This window comes from Aspergillus pseudoviridinutans, assembly GCF_018340605.1.
Source record: "Aspergillus pseudoviridinutans IFM 55266 DNA, scaffold_9, whole genome shotgun sequence".
NCBI classification, from domain to species: Eukaryota; Fungi; Ascomycota; class Eurotiomycetes; order Eurotiales; family Aspergillaceae; genus Aspergillus; species Aspergillus pseudoviridinutans.
In genome coordinates, this window is record NW_025091289.1 from 550793 (window position 1) to 564577 (window position 13785).

At 48.9% G+C, this 13785-nt stretch overlaps 2 protein-coding genes across 2 annotated transcripts; both read left to right on the forward strand.

The window, feature by feature from the left end:
* Nucleotides 1–2443: 2443 nt before the first annotated feature.
* On the forward strand, nt 2444–10364 carry Asppvi_011019 (putative cell morphogenesis protein (PAG1); the record flags this gene model as incomplete). Its single annotated transcript, XM_043306855.1, has 4 exons — nt 2444–3148; nt 3206–3433; nt 3509–6829; nt 6882–10364. The coding sequence occupies 4 exons, from the start codon at nt 2444–2446 to the stop codon at nt 10362–10364; spliced, it is 7737 nt and encodes a 2578-aa protein (XP_043162790.1).
* Nucleotides 10365–11441: 1077 nt separating this feature from the next.
* On the forward strand, nt 11442–12629 carry Asppvi_011020 (uncharacterized protein; the record flags this gene model as incomplete). The annotated part of the gene is made up of 3 exons (XM_043306856.1): nt 11442–11445; nt 11622–11812; nt 11895–12629. 3 exons carry the CDS (start codon nt 11442–11444, stop codon nt 12627–12629), a joined length of 930 nt encoding a protein of 309 aa, XP_043162791.1.
* Nucleotides 12630–13785: the final 1156 nt, after the last annotated feature.

A 13785-nucleotide genomic window follows, 5' to 3' on the forward strand; every position in this document is an offset into this window, starting at 1 on the left:
GAAGGATGGTGAGATTATGAGTAAGAGTAACGCCCTTGTCCTCAGCTAATCGGACCACATAACTCGGAGCGGAATCAGCGTAGATGGTATCGTTTCTTCCCGCCCCTTAACAATTCGAGTAAGCGTGGCCTCTCGGATGATAGTCACCGGTCTTCCGGGGATGGCCGCGGTGATAGTGGCGGGCGATCGCAAGGTAGAAACTGCAGTGAAGATATGCTCACACGTGATGAACAGCACACAAGGGAAAAAAAGGTTGAAGGGTCCAGGCTTGCCGAGGACTCGAAAGAATACTGAGAAATAGGAATTCCTTTGTCTTCCATCAGGATTTTCCTTGCATGGAGGCGGGCAACAGACCAAGGAAGGCTATTATATAGTACTTCCTTTCCAGTTGCGATAAACCTTCGGCTACCGATAAGGTCTGGATCGGAAGGGAACTTCGGTCCCTCAGATATCTACAAATACAATCGACACAACCTAGAGACTGGAGGTGGCGTATCCGCTGGAGTTGGCGGGTTGCCCACATGGATCTGTTTGGCTTCGTATGGGGAAATCTCCCGATTAATCCTGCCGAAAAGCGTTGCTAGCCGAGTTCCGCCTTTGAAATGGTGTTTTGCAACGTCTGTCCCACAATTTAAGTGCGGTCTATCGAGTAGAGAGACGAGCATAAAGAGAGGAAGACTTTGAGGCCGTACTGAACGGTATGGGTAGTGCACTGCCTATTCTTACACCTCATAGATATATCGAGCATACACTAGACAGATTAGTTGTGATACTACAGTTACAATAATGCCTGAGTTATCAACTCATCAGAACAAATAATGAATGCCCGATTCTCAACCCTCGATTTCCTCGCCCTCGCATCCACTGACAGTTGGTACCTTTACAAAATGAACAGAGAATGGAAGCGTTATTCTGCAAACGAGACCTCGCCTTGTTATCGGATATCGACCTATCAGATCGAGAGTTCTGTGATAGATTCTCCGTACCACTAAGGTAGGTAGGTATTATTATTGTCAACTGGAACCCCGGAGACCTTGAGCCGCTTCAACAGCAGGATGTTGATCATTTCCGTCGTTCAGAAACTTGTGGAAGTTGGTCCTCTGGGTATTGCTTCTGTGTCAGCGGAAGTTAGAACGGGAGGATTCCGCACCGTGCAGGCGCTACCTATTATTTGAGAAGGTTCAATTGTTCAATGTATTCCGAATAAGTGATTCAATCTTTAAACCATTTGGTTCTTACCAGAAGTTTACTTAATACAGAGTAGTGCACTTCATATTGTTATTTGGCAGCCTGACTGGGTCCTATATGTACCCTGTAGACATAAGAAACAAAGTTGTGTAACGCAGAACCAGAACAGCCTCATGTAAGAGCCTACCCCTACTAAAAGCCACAAGTGTATTCACTTGAACTTGGAACCTATCCGTAGATATCAACGAAGTCCTGGATTTTCCTCAACTTGCCGGATTCTATCCGTTACCCGAGGATGTAGCATATTAAGTCTGCCCTTTGCTCTTGTCTATTTCGAACAGTGGCAGTATATTTATATGGACAAACTCAGCTGGCAATCCCATTCCACTAGAATAGCAACCGTTGAGAATACAATATGAGAAGCTGATGCGCGATTAACATGGGTTCATTGGCTTTTTCTAGGGCAACAAAGAGTCAGGTTTGTTTGGTTGGTTTGATTACCATAGAGAGGAATCCTAAAATTTAAGGGTTTGACTCCTTCTACTTAGTAGGATGGAGCAATGTAAAGTACTCCAAATCGGCGAGGGAATATATAGGTTCGACCGCCACTTCGGCATCTTTGTAGAGTGAAAGAACATACCGAAGCAGGCTTCTCACAATTTCCTTGGACAGATGAGACCGATGAAATAGTTACTAGAGAGCCCTATGAATCACACATCCACAAATTGAGTAGAGCATGAGTTTCATATGAGCGCCATTGAGCCGATCGGTCATGATGTGGACGAGGACCCATCAGAACTCCGTGTTCGAGCCTTGTCGGTCGCCGTCACGAACAACAACTGCCCAAACAGCTTATCGCAACAAATTCACGTCTTCATACTACCACCAACACCATCAATTTTTCTATTTCCAGGGCCGCTGAGCAACAATGGGCTGCTCACAAGTACCTGTGAAGTCTTTTGCTCTTGTGAATATGAGCACCAGCACGGCGTGACTGCGGACTAAATAACATGACACAGCACAATAGTAGTAAGTGACCGCATTTTCGGACCTTTTCTTGATCAGTCTCACCACATGAAACGCTTTCCTTTTTGGCCGGGCTCGCACATCTGATCGAACAAGTGGATGGGATTTATTGTCATATATCCTCCGACATGGTATTATTCGAACGTGGACTGCAAGTTACTGACGTCTGATCCCGTATGTAGCGGCATCACATCCGACGAGTAAAGCTATGCTCATCCAGCCAACGACAATGCCCCTCATCCCTGACGATTCGAGTCTCGCGTCGCACCATAATATTTCCTCCCCACCGGAACGTCTGGTTACAAGGAGTACTCCTGCGTCCGCCATTCATAGTCGAGAAGCCTCCGCTGTGAGGGGAAGAGCAGCCGATACATCCGCTCTAGCCCCCTCGACACTACAGCCTCAGAATAATCGCCGTGGCCAATCTCATTCGAAAAGCCCCGATCCGACTGCTGCACGCCCTGGTATAGGATACGATGTCAGCCTCGAAAGAAGGCCCTCGAACTCATACGGTCACCACCGACAGACTTCGATTGTCCATGGCGTCCAGCATTCTCGAAATCCGAGTTTTGCGGCTTCCTCCAACTCTACAAGTCCTCTGAGTCCCGAGTTGATCGCGTCTCTCGGCCGCGGCGCTGGAAATGAACAAGAGATTGCTGGCGCAGGGCGGTTGGATCAGAACGAGATGCCCCCGAATCATCATAGCCCTGGAGGCAATGGGGCGAGCCATATCTTGCAAGGGACCTTGAGTACCATCGAGGATCAGGATGCTGGCGAAGTCGGCAATGCAAACCTGGCGAGCTCAGTGCATAGAAGGATGAACTCTGCTGGAAAATCCTGGAAGGAGCGTTCTCATAGCCGCTCACACTCGAGACAGCAACACTCGGAATCCAAAACTGTCGGCGAATATGCCTTGCACCATCTCTTTAATTCTGTGAGCACAACATTTTTTGTACACAAGGTTAGAAAACCGTACTGACTTCTTCTTCAGTTCGTCGGTCAGGCAGACAACAAGGTCAATCAAGCCATTATGAAGCTAGGGCATTCGGATGCTCCGGTAGAGGAGGTTTGCGGCCCTGGCGTGGATCCCAACTTCGATCAATTGATCTCAGCTTTGGGCCACATCGCACGACAGAAACCAAAACCGTTGATCGACACCATAATGCTATGGCGAAAAGCCAAAGGAGATGCTGCTATAATGGCTAAGCAAGCTAGTCAAGTATGTCACGAGATCATAAAGCCCCTGGCCTATATAACGCTGGAAGGTGAAGCCAGAAGTTGACTCATGCTTTAGCAGAAGCCGTCTGCCTCTGATAATGGGCCCATCGTGCGTCGTAACACCGAGCCGTCCCAGAACGCTGTTGATTCGGCTGCGCAAACGGATTCTACGACGTCCAGCACCATTCTGACTAGGCAAGAAGATGTCGTTTTAGCGGAGCGCCGTGCGACAGTATCCGTGTATCTGGTTTGCAGAGTCTTGATTGAGATATTCAACCAGAGCAATATAGCCTCCATAACGATTGACATGGCTGAGCGTTTGGAGGACATCGTTTTTGGTCAACTCAAGACGGTTGATCCGGATCAGATATCAGCGTCACCGCTCCGCATGGCTAATTGGCGGATCTATTCCCAGTTGCTTGGTATCATGAGCGAGACGAACTTCACAAGTGTCACTGGTCGCTTCTTAGCAGAACTTGAGCGGTATCAGAAGGAAGAAATGCTCCGTGGACCATCAAAGGAAGGTGACTCTCGAGCAGAGCTTCTGATCTTGGGAATGAGACACCTTCGTATCAGGACCTACTCGGAAAACTGGAGTAAATCATGCGACTTCATGCGCTCATTGGCACGCTTATTTGCCAATGCCCATGGGCAGCGTGTCAAACAGGCCTACTGTTACATTTTCGAAAAACTCCTCTTGCCAGTAGCGGCGAGTTCGAGCTGCGATCTCAGCTTACCCAAGTGGAAAGAATTCCTGGATTTGGTTCAATCTCGCCTATCCCAAATGCTAACTAAGCCCCGTCACTGGGCGGCTGCCTTTCCTCTTCACGTACTGCTATTATGTGTCTCTTCAAAGGAGGTATTTTCGTCTCAATGGCTCTCAGTTGTTCAAGGTCTTCCTGCAAGATTGAAGGATCGTCCAACGCGGGGCCCAGCCCTGCAAGCTATGTGTCGCCTATTGTGGACGTATTTCTTTCGCTACACAGATTCCCCAACAGTGACCCTCCGAAAAGTTGAGGAGGTTGCCCGAATAGCCTTGCCAGCTGGCAAAAGGTCGTACTTGAGCACAGATCCCGCAGTTGCAGAGCCCCTCATACAGCTGGTTCGCATGATCGGCTTCAAACATCCCGATGTCTGTTTCCGCAACATCATTTTCCCCTTGATAAACTCGGACCTTTTCCTTTCTGGAAGAGAGCTCAAAATTGAACAGATGGAGCCGGAAAAAATGGTCATCGGCATCAGATCTTTCCTGGCGATAGTAACGGACCTTGAGAATTGTGATCAACTCTGCCCTCCGTTTCCCACTGGCTCGATTCCAAACCCATTCACTGATATCTCTGCTCCGACTCATTTACATCGACCGCAGCTTCTCACAGATCCGCGTTTGCCCGGTTCTATGGAGAATAAAGATACAGCACTATCGTTGCCTGTCAATACATCCAGACTAAGCGATAATGTCAAGGAATACTATACTCGTTTTTGTGATATCCTTGGCAAGATCACACTTCTATGCGACAACACATTTGGTGGTCAAGCAGCACTAGATGAGAAGTTCGGCGGGACAACTCCTAAGACACCAATCTCAGAGGCGTTTAGCTTCGGACGGCGTGATGATCATCCGAGTATTGGTGATCAAAGGCAGGGTTTCTACGATTTGCTTCATGTGGCGGTCCAGGCGCTCCCTCGCTGCTTATCAGATCGCATCCCGTTCAACTCGCTGATTAATTTACTTTGTACCGGGACTGCGCACGTTCAGTCGAACATAGCTTCTTCTTCTGCCGAATCTTTGAAGGCAATCGCGCGACAGTCACACGCTCAACAAGTCACTATTGGTTTTGCGAGATTTATCTTCAACTTTGATGCAAGATACTCCACTATGTCAGATGAAGGCATGCTCGGGCCAGGTCACATTGAGTCCACGTTGAGGTTGTACGTGCAATTGCTGCAGATCTGGATAGAAGAGATCAAACAAAAGACCAAAGGTGCTGCTACAGACCCCGTCGATAAGTCCGGCACTGGAAGTCGAGCCTTGCAGTTGGATCTCTCTAGTGTCCTCGCACACGTGGAGGAGATCGAATCTCATGGCCTTTTCTTCCTTTGCTCCCAATCGAGACGGGTCCGTGCCTTTGCAATCACCGTACTTCGACTGATCACGGAGTTCGACCGCGCTCTTGGCAAAGAGAACACAAGGATTATAAGAATCCTTGAAGCCGACGCTCATCAAATCCTGAACGTCAACGATGAACAGTTAAGTGTTGCCGAAAGAAGCCGAATTCAGAAAGGGAAAAGAAAGAGTGCATCGCATAACACCTTGATTGAATTGTGCAGCAGCGAGGTGTCCTACGACTCGACCCTGTGGTCAAAAGTATTTCCGAATATCATTAGGATCAGCTTCGAAACCTGTCCGTTTGCTGTGACTTTGGGACGAGAGATCGTCTGTGCGAGGCTTGTCCAGATGCACAAAACTATCACTGCTCTTGCTGACAGTCCACATCCGCCTCCGTATGCCCCCATTGACCCTGCTCAAGCTCGTGCATTGGGCAGAAGTAACATGACTGCGGAAATTCTGATAGAGCAATGGAAGCTTTATCTAGTCATGGCTTGTACCACCCTCAACAGCGTGGGTGCGCAGTCCCAAAGTCAGCTAGCAAATGCCCAACATGCGCGCAAATCCTCCAAGGGATCTCAGCAGTCACAAGATAAGATCAGCTCCGCCAGAAGCCTCTTTGCTTTTGTGATACCATTGTTGTCAGCTGAGCGATCCTCTATCCGGAATGCAATCGTGATAGCGCTGGGCTCCATCAATAAGAATCTCTATCGCACTTTTCTTGAGTCTCTTCAATACGCCGTAACGACGTGCAATGAGGAAGCGAAAATCCGCATTGGTGTTCACCATCGATCCCCGAGCAGCCCCAGACGAAATCGAAAAACTGATCGCCTGCGCACAGAGGTTACGCACGTATACAAGTTGACTTCGCATTTCCTTCGGGAACCAGAGGTGTACAATGACGATTGGATTGTCAATAACCTCGTCACTTATACAAAGGATCTGCGCATCTTTCTAAGTGATGCTGAAGTGCAAAACGACTGGGAATTCCAACGGCTACGGTTCCATTACTGTGGCTTGATGGAAGAGTTATTCGAGGGAATTAATCGGACCAAAGACCCGTCTCACTGGATCCCTTTCGAGTCACGAAAATCGGCTTTTTCGCTAATGGAAGATTGGTGCGGATACTCGCCTAATCAAGCACAGATTTCTCAAAGGGAAGAGAACATGCGAAAATTCGCCATGGCCCATCAATCTGAATCTGGGGAGTTTCGGAACACAGCAGCTGCAATGGAGATTGAAAAGAAGAATCTCCGCGCAGCGGCTCTTAGTGCAATGGCCTCTTTATGTGTGAGTAGTTGAAACGAGTGTGATCCTTCAGTCAGTGGCTAATCCTTAACAGGCTGGGCCAATCAGTATCACCACGGAAAGTGGCTCAGTGCTTCAATTCGATGTGGGGAGAATGCTTTCTTGGATTGATATCATTTTCAACACCATCAGCGATAAGTGGCACGCAATCGGTAGACGAGCACTCAAGAACTTGATTATCCACAACAAAGAGCATTCCTACCTACTAGAGAGAGCAATCGAGATGTGTTACGTCGCGGAAAGGCCGAAAGCGCTTGAAAGTTACTTTGAGGTGGTGACTCAAGTGCTGATAGAACATACCGACTATCCACTTGGCTTCTGGAGAATCCTGGGCGCCGTACTCGTCACGCTGGGAAATCAGAAGCGGGAGATCCGAATGAAATCTGCCAAACTTCTTCGCATATTAGAAGAACGTCAGCAGAAGAGTTCCAGACTTCAGGACTTCGACATCAGCATCTCTGATAAGACCACAGCTGTATACAAACTCGCTCAATTCGAAACATCCCGGCGGCTAGCAAAACAACACTCCGATTTGGCCTTCACCTTGTTCTCAGAGTTTTCGCTGCATTTCCGGAATGTGGGCCCTGATAGCCAGCGAAATATGGTGGCTGCAATTTTACCTTGGGTTCAAACCATGGAGCTGCAAATCGATCCTAATGGTGGTCCAACGGCTAGGTCGTACATGCTTCTGGCCAATTTGTTCGAGATCACTATTCGATGTGGCAACATATTACCGAACGAGGTGCAAGCCCTCTGGCAGGCACTGGCAACAGGACCCCATGGCGGGAACGTACAGTTGGTTCTTGATTTCATCATCAGCCTCTGCTTAGAACGCAAAGAGCAGAACTTCGTCGAGTATGCCAAGCAAGTCGTCGTCTTCTTATCAGGGACGCCTGCGGGCTCGAAGGTCATTGAATTCTTCTTGATGCAGGTCGTACCTAAGAACATGGTTCAAGAAAGGAAGGATATTACCCCAGCTCCGCCGGATATCAAAAGCCTACCCTATGTGGCGGATCTAGGCACCGTGCTTCCCGTCGGTAATAAGCAAGCAGGTCTTTCGCTCGGTCAAGTGGCACTTATTTTCCTCGTAGATTTAATGGTTGCGCCGGTTACTCTTCCATTAGAAGCCGTTGTCAAACTGCTTCACGTCGTGCTCATTTTATGGGACCATTACATGCTCACGGTACAAGAACAAGCTAGAGAGATGTTGGTCCATCTTATCCACGAGTTGATTGCTGCCAAGATCGACGATGATGCGCCTGCAGCAGCACGACAGGGCATCGAGGACTTCGTTGAATCAATACGGAAGAGTGACTCGAAGGTTGTTTGGGAGTACGAAGACAATAATGACAAAGAGGACGGGGACGATGGCAGCAGAGTACCACCCTCAATGTCTACTGTCACCCGTCAGGTCGTCAATTTTTTCAGCCTCGCATACGAGGGTGTCAGTGATCTCTGGGCCAAGGAAGCACTCAACTGGGCTACTTCATGCCCTGTGCGACACCTAGCATGTCGGTCGTTCCAAGTATTCCGCTGCATATCAACGTCCCTGAATCCGAGGATGCTTGCAGACATGTTGGCCCGGCTCTCCAACACCATCGCGGATGAAGAGGCGGATTACCAAACCTTTTCCATGGAAATTCTAACAACTCTGAAAATCATCATTAGCTCTCTTGCTCCTGCCGATCTTCTGCGTTATCCCCAGTTATTCTGGACGACTTGCGCTTGTCTCAATACTATTCACGAGACGGAATTCATCGAGAGCATTGGAATGCTGGAAAAGTTCCTGGACAGTGTCGATATGAGTGACCCCGCAGTGGTTACCGAGCTCATTCAAGGTCAGCCCCCCAAGTGGGAAGGTGGCTTCGAGGGGCTTCAAAACTTGGTCTACAAAGGGTTGAAATCTTCAGAATCCCTAAATCGCACATTGGACGTCCTCCATCGACTAAGTGGTCTACCAAACAACGCGCTTATTGGGGATAGCGACAGACTGCTCTTCACAATCCTAGCAAATATGGCTCATTTCCTCCGCCAGTTCGAGCCGGATGTTGATGATCCAAAGACTCTTGCGCGTGCTACGTTGTTGGCGCGCGTTGCTGAGGGAGAAGGATGCCCGCGTCTCGCAGCGTCTCTTCTGGGGCTCGCCAACGGACAATATAAGACAGAGAACGATTTCCTGAATCATATTGTTGCAGAGATACGGTCTTACTACTTCCCTCGTCAGGACGTCCAGAGCCTGATTTTTCTGATGGGCCTCCTGACAAATACGGCTAAATGGTTTCGCGTTAAGACCATGAAGATCCTCTGCGTGTTGATACCTGAGATTGACATGCGGCGGCCCGAGGTGACCTCGCATGGACCTGACCTGATTTCTCCGCTTCTACGACTTCTACAGACCGATCTTTGCCCTCAAGCCTTAGAAGTCATGGATCACATCATGACTGTTTCCGGAAATCCTATGGAGCGCCATCACATTCGAATGAGTATGGCCTCATCCTCGTCCTCTCGGGCCATCCGCAAAGAATATGAGAAGATTCAGAGTCTCTATGGCATTCCAGAACCTACTGGGTGGTCCATACCCATGCCTGCCACTCAGTCAAGTGTCACACGGCATAATGTTCACGCTGTATTCTACACTTGTGCTGAGGTGGACCCAATGGAAGTGCAAGAAACTGTCACACCGGAAGTCGAATTCCACGCGGATGAATACAAAGATTCATTCTTCCCCATGCGTGCAGACACCATGAAATCAATGGACACGCAGATGGACGGCAACATGGGAGACATTGTGCAGAAGCTAGACAGTCTGGATGACTTCTTCGAGGAAACAGAGCCTATAAACTCTGGACTCGATGTAATGCCAGACGCAACGTTGCGAGGCTTTACTGGTGCCTATGCGGACACAAGCGCGCATCTTTATGACCAGCAGACGGCACCCATCCTGCGTAAATCACTTGCGCGGACTGCATCAACCTCATCGTTTCACAATGGCCTCGCTGAATCACGACCGCCGAATCAACGCTTTGATAGTATGGGTGTTTATTCACCGAATACGCTGATGCCCCAGGTCTCGGGCCACACGTTGCGGCCCACGTCACACGCTCGCTCAGTCACCTCGCCAGCTAACAACCTTTATACGCCAAGCTCGTCCAGTGTACAGTTTTCCACTCCACCTCTTGGCTTCAGCGAATCGGCATTTTTGTCCGACGATGAGTTTGAAGACGGGCTCTATGAGTTCGATGAGCGACTGACTAACAGCAAACCGCCGACCACCCTCCATAATAATCAGGGCCGAAGTGTAACGGACGGGTCTTCGTCTCTTGAGTCTATGATTCGCAGCGGAATGAGAAGACTCACAGGCGGCGCGGCCGCAAACCGGGAGAAGGAGCGGCAACGTGACTTGATTAGAGCCCAACAACGTGCAGCCGCTCAGACGGCGAACTCACCCCGGGTGCCGAAAGTGCCACCGGAATTCCTCACAGGGCCGACCAGCAATCCGACATCGCCAGGACAGTGATTGAGGTTGTCAGACTGGGTCTCAATCCCAGTCCCTGCACCTCTTTTCTTGACTTTGCTCGGAAAGATATATCTGCAATTGTTAAGCGGTTTCTCATGTTGGGTTGATATGGCGGGCGTTACACCACATTGATAGTCACAATACCCATTCTGTCTATTGATATTTTTATCTATGCATTTCATAAATTCGTTCCCTGTTGTATCTAGACTAGTGTATGCTTGCACTGGGTGCGTGTCAACTATAGATGTATATGGTCATCATTTGCCAACGATACTGGCTAGAGGAGGCCTAGGTGCCTTTGACAAGGATATGATTTCTCTCTCGGTATTATCATCTTTCGAGATAATTTTCACCTAGCGGTGTAAAAAAATCTGTTTCGCTGAAGGGTACCTAGTCTACCCACAAACCAATACGGCCGGGAGGGTACTTCGGGCCATAATACCTGAGGTAAATATACAGCAGTACATCTGATGCACGTGATGCTCGGTTTCTCCGCGCTCTGCCGTGGGTTTCCCCGCACGGAACGTCGAGCGGATCAGTGGAGAAGCACAGTCCAAGGACATGGGCAAGGCTGCTTCTGGGTGCAAGGGCATTCTCTGGTCTTAACCATTCTGGTGATTCCATCCATCCACGCGAAACCGGCTCCACTCTTCTATCCCTCACTTCATGGCAAGACTCGGAAAGCAGCGGAGAAGAATGCTCACTCTCTCTCTTTATTTGATCCTCGGGAATACCTCTGCAGGAAATTGTACCATAACACCTCACTCGATGCGTTACCTGACTACCTGAGCGCCGGATCTAACATTGCTCCATCAAACTTATTCCTCTTGTCTTTCTCTTCGCTCGTCTTGGTACAGTCAGGAAAGAGTTGGTGAAATTGATCAATTCGTCTGATAACGTCGAAGCTTGAAAATGAGTCTCACATCCACTGTGTCCCTTCGAATGCGGGGATTTTCTGTGTCTAAATCGTTGCCGTCTTCTTTGTCATCAGTGCTACAGCTCCAGCGGTCTCCGGTCAGGACGTTCTCTACTACTCTGCAACGTGACGCAACATGGGGTTTCATCGGTTTAGGACAAATGGGTATGTTAACCTAGTATTTTTGTCTTATTACTCCTCTTCTTAGCCGGTCCTGATCGAACGGATGCTGTGCGAAAATTTCCTGGAACGACCCTGATCCACGCGTTCATGTTCCCTTTTGACCACTTATCTGAAGCGAAGGGGTTATGTGTCTAATTGCTTTCTCTCTTTATTTGTAGGCTACTTAATGGCCAAGAACCTACGTGCCAAAATTCCAGCTACTGACACGCTGATTGTGCGTGATGTGAACGAGAATGCCACGACGAGGTTTGTGGAGGAGACAAAGGAGGCTGCGAAAAACAGTGGTGCTGCAGATGGCACAATGAAGGTTGAGGTCGCCCAGAGTGCTCGAGAAGTTGCGGAGCAGTCGGTAAGTCAAACGTCCTTGATTCTTGAAGTGTTTTCCTATATGTGTGTCTCAGTGATACTGATACTAAGCTTCTCCTCTACAGACCGTCATGATAACCAGTTTGCCGGAGCCAGAACACGTCAAGGATGTCTTCCATTCAATCATGAAGCACGGTGACCTACCCGCTCTGGAGGAAGAGCGCCTGTTCATTGATACATCAACCATTGACCCCTCCTCGTCGAAGGAGATTGCAAACGCAATTCACACGACACGGACAGGGCGCTTCGTCGACGCTCCTATGTCAGGAGGAGTAGTAGGTGCTCGCGCAGGTACATTAAGTTTTATGTTCGGAGCATCGTCTCAAACAGGCCAGCTCGTCGAACGCGTGAGAGCGGTTCTAATGCTTATGGGAAAGAAAGCCTGGCATCTGGGACCTCCCGGAGCAGGCGTATCGGGGAAGCTTGCCAACAACTACATCTTGGCTATAAACAACATCGCAACAGCCGAGGCCATGAATCTCGGAATTCGCTGGGGCCTGGATCCCAAAGCTCTCGCAGACATGATCAATACCTCCACCGGCCGCTGTTGGCCAATGGAAGTCAACAATCCTGTTCCTGGCGTTGTGGAGACCGCTGCTGCATCTCGTGGATATGAGGGCGGGTTTGGAGTCAGCTTGATGAAAAAGGATCTCAGATTAGCAATCACGGCCGCGAATGAGTCTGGCACTCCCCTGGCCCTGGCTGAAACTGCTCGTGAGGTATACAATTCTGTCGAGCAGGAGTACCGAGGCAAGGACTTCTCCGTCGTGTACAAGTGGCTGCAAGACAGGTCAGAGTAATAGAGCTGGTTGTATCCGCTAGACGAGCTGTTCAGCATGTCACTTCTGTTCTGATTCCCCCTGCCGTTTGCTTTCGTCTTCTCATTCTTGAACTTCCTGGGGCTGTTCTCACCCTGTCTCGTCTCGCAAAGCATCTTATCATCATAGATTGGGCTCTACGAAAGATAGATTTATCCCATATACCTTTGCATCTACTAGAACGCTCTCAGTACTACTACTAAGTGTCTTGCAGTACTTGTATGACTTATACTAGGGCAGATCTATTATTTCTCTATCCACTTAGCGGCTTCGGCCACCTGATTATGGACATAAGGAGAATCTATCTTTGCTATTCATCGTTGCTTGCATCACTTGGTAATGATTGCACTAGATAGCTGTCTCGCACTCCTATTGTTGTTGTGCAGACGCTCTTTTTGCCATGGACAGGTTTATGATGTGATCCTTCAGGCTACATATTGATGCCTCAGTTCACCCGCTTCTCTGATCTCGACCAAGTCTGGTACTCAATGGTTTCCTCTTCTCTTCCCCTTCGCTTTCCTATTCCTCGAACTGTGGCTACCCTCCTTCTGCATTGTCAGTATCATCTTTCTGACTTCCCGATAACCTCCTTCTTTATTTGTACGTTCTATAGGTCGTTCTTTCTGGGATCTTGTCGCTTGTACCAGAGCTGTTCTTTCTGTAAACACGGCCTTCTTTCTGCTTCTCTATACTTGCCCGACAGGACTCTCCACCTGTTTTCATCCCACATTCTCTCGCGTTCTTCTTCTTCTCCATCCCATTCTCCTCGTCAGCAATTCTTCCTCTCTGCTATCAAGCTTTAGTTACAAGTCATCCTTCTGCCTCTATCAGCTCTAGTCATCGTCGGGTTCTCGTTTGCCCTTTTACTTGCTCTCGTTACCACAAGGAACTCAATCCTCGTCTTTATATACGAAGCTTCATCGCGAGTATAGGTGAGTTAACTACAGCTCCCTTCCATCGGTATGCTAGCTGATGACCCTAGTTTGACCATCCAGCTGTCTTTTTGAACGTTCTACAACAACTGCTATTGCTGTCCAATCCCGAAGTCCAAGGTGTGTGTCCCCTGCATCTCATATAGCCCTTGATCGTCAAGGTCACAGATACCATCAGAGCATTTGAACACTCTTGCCCCAATGGT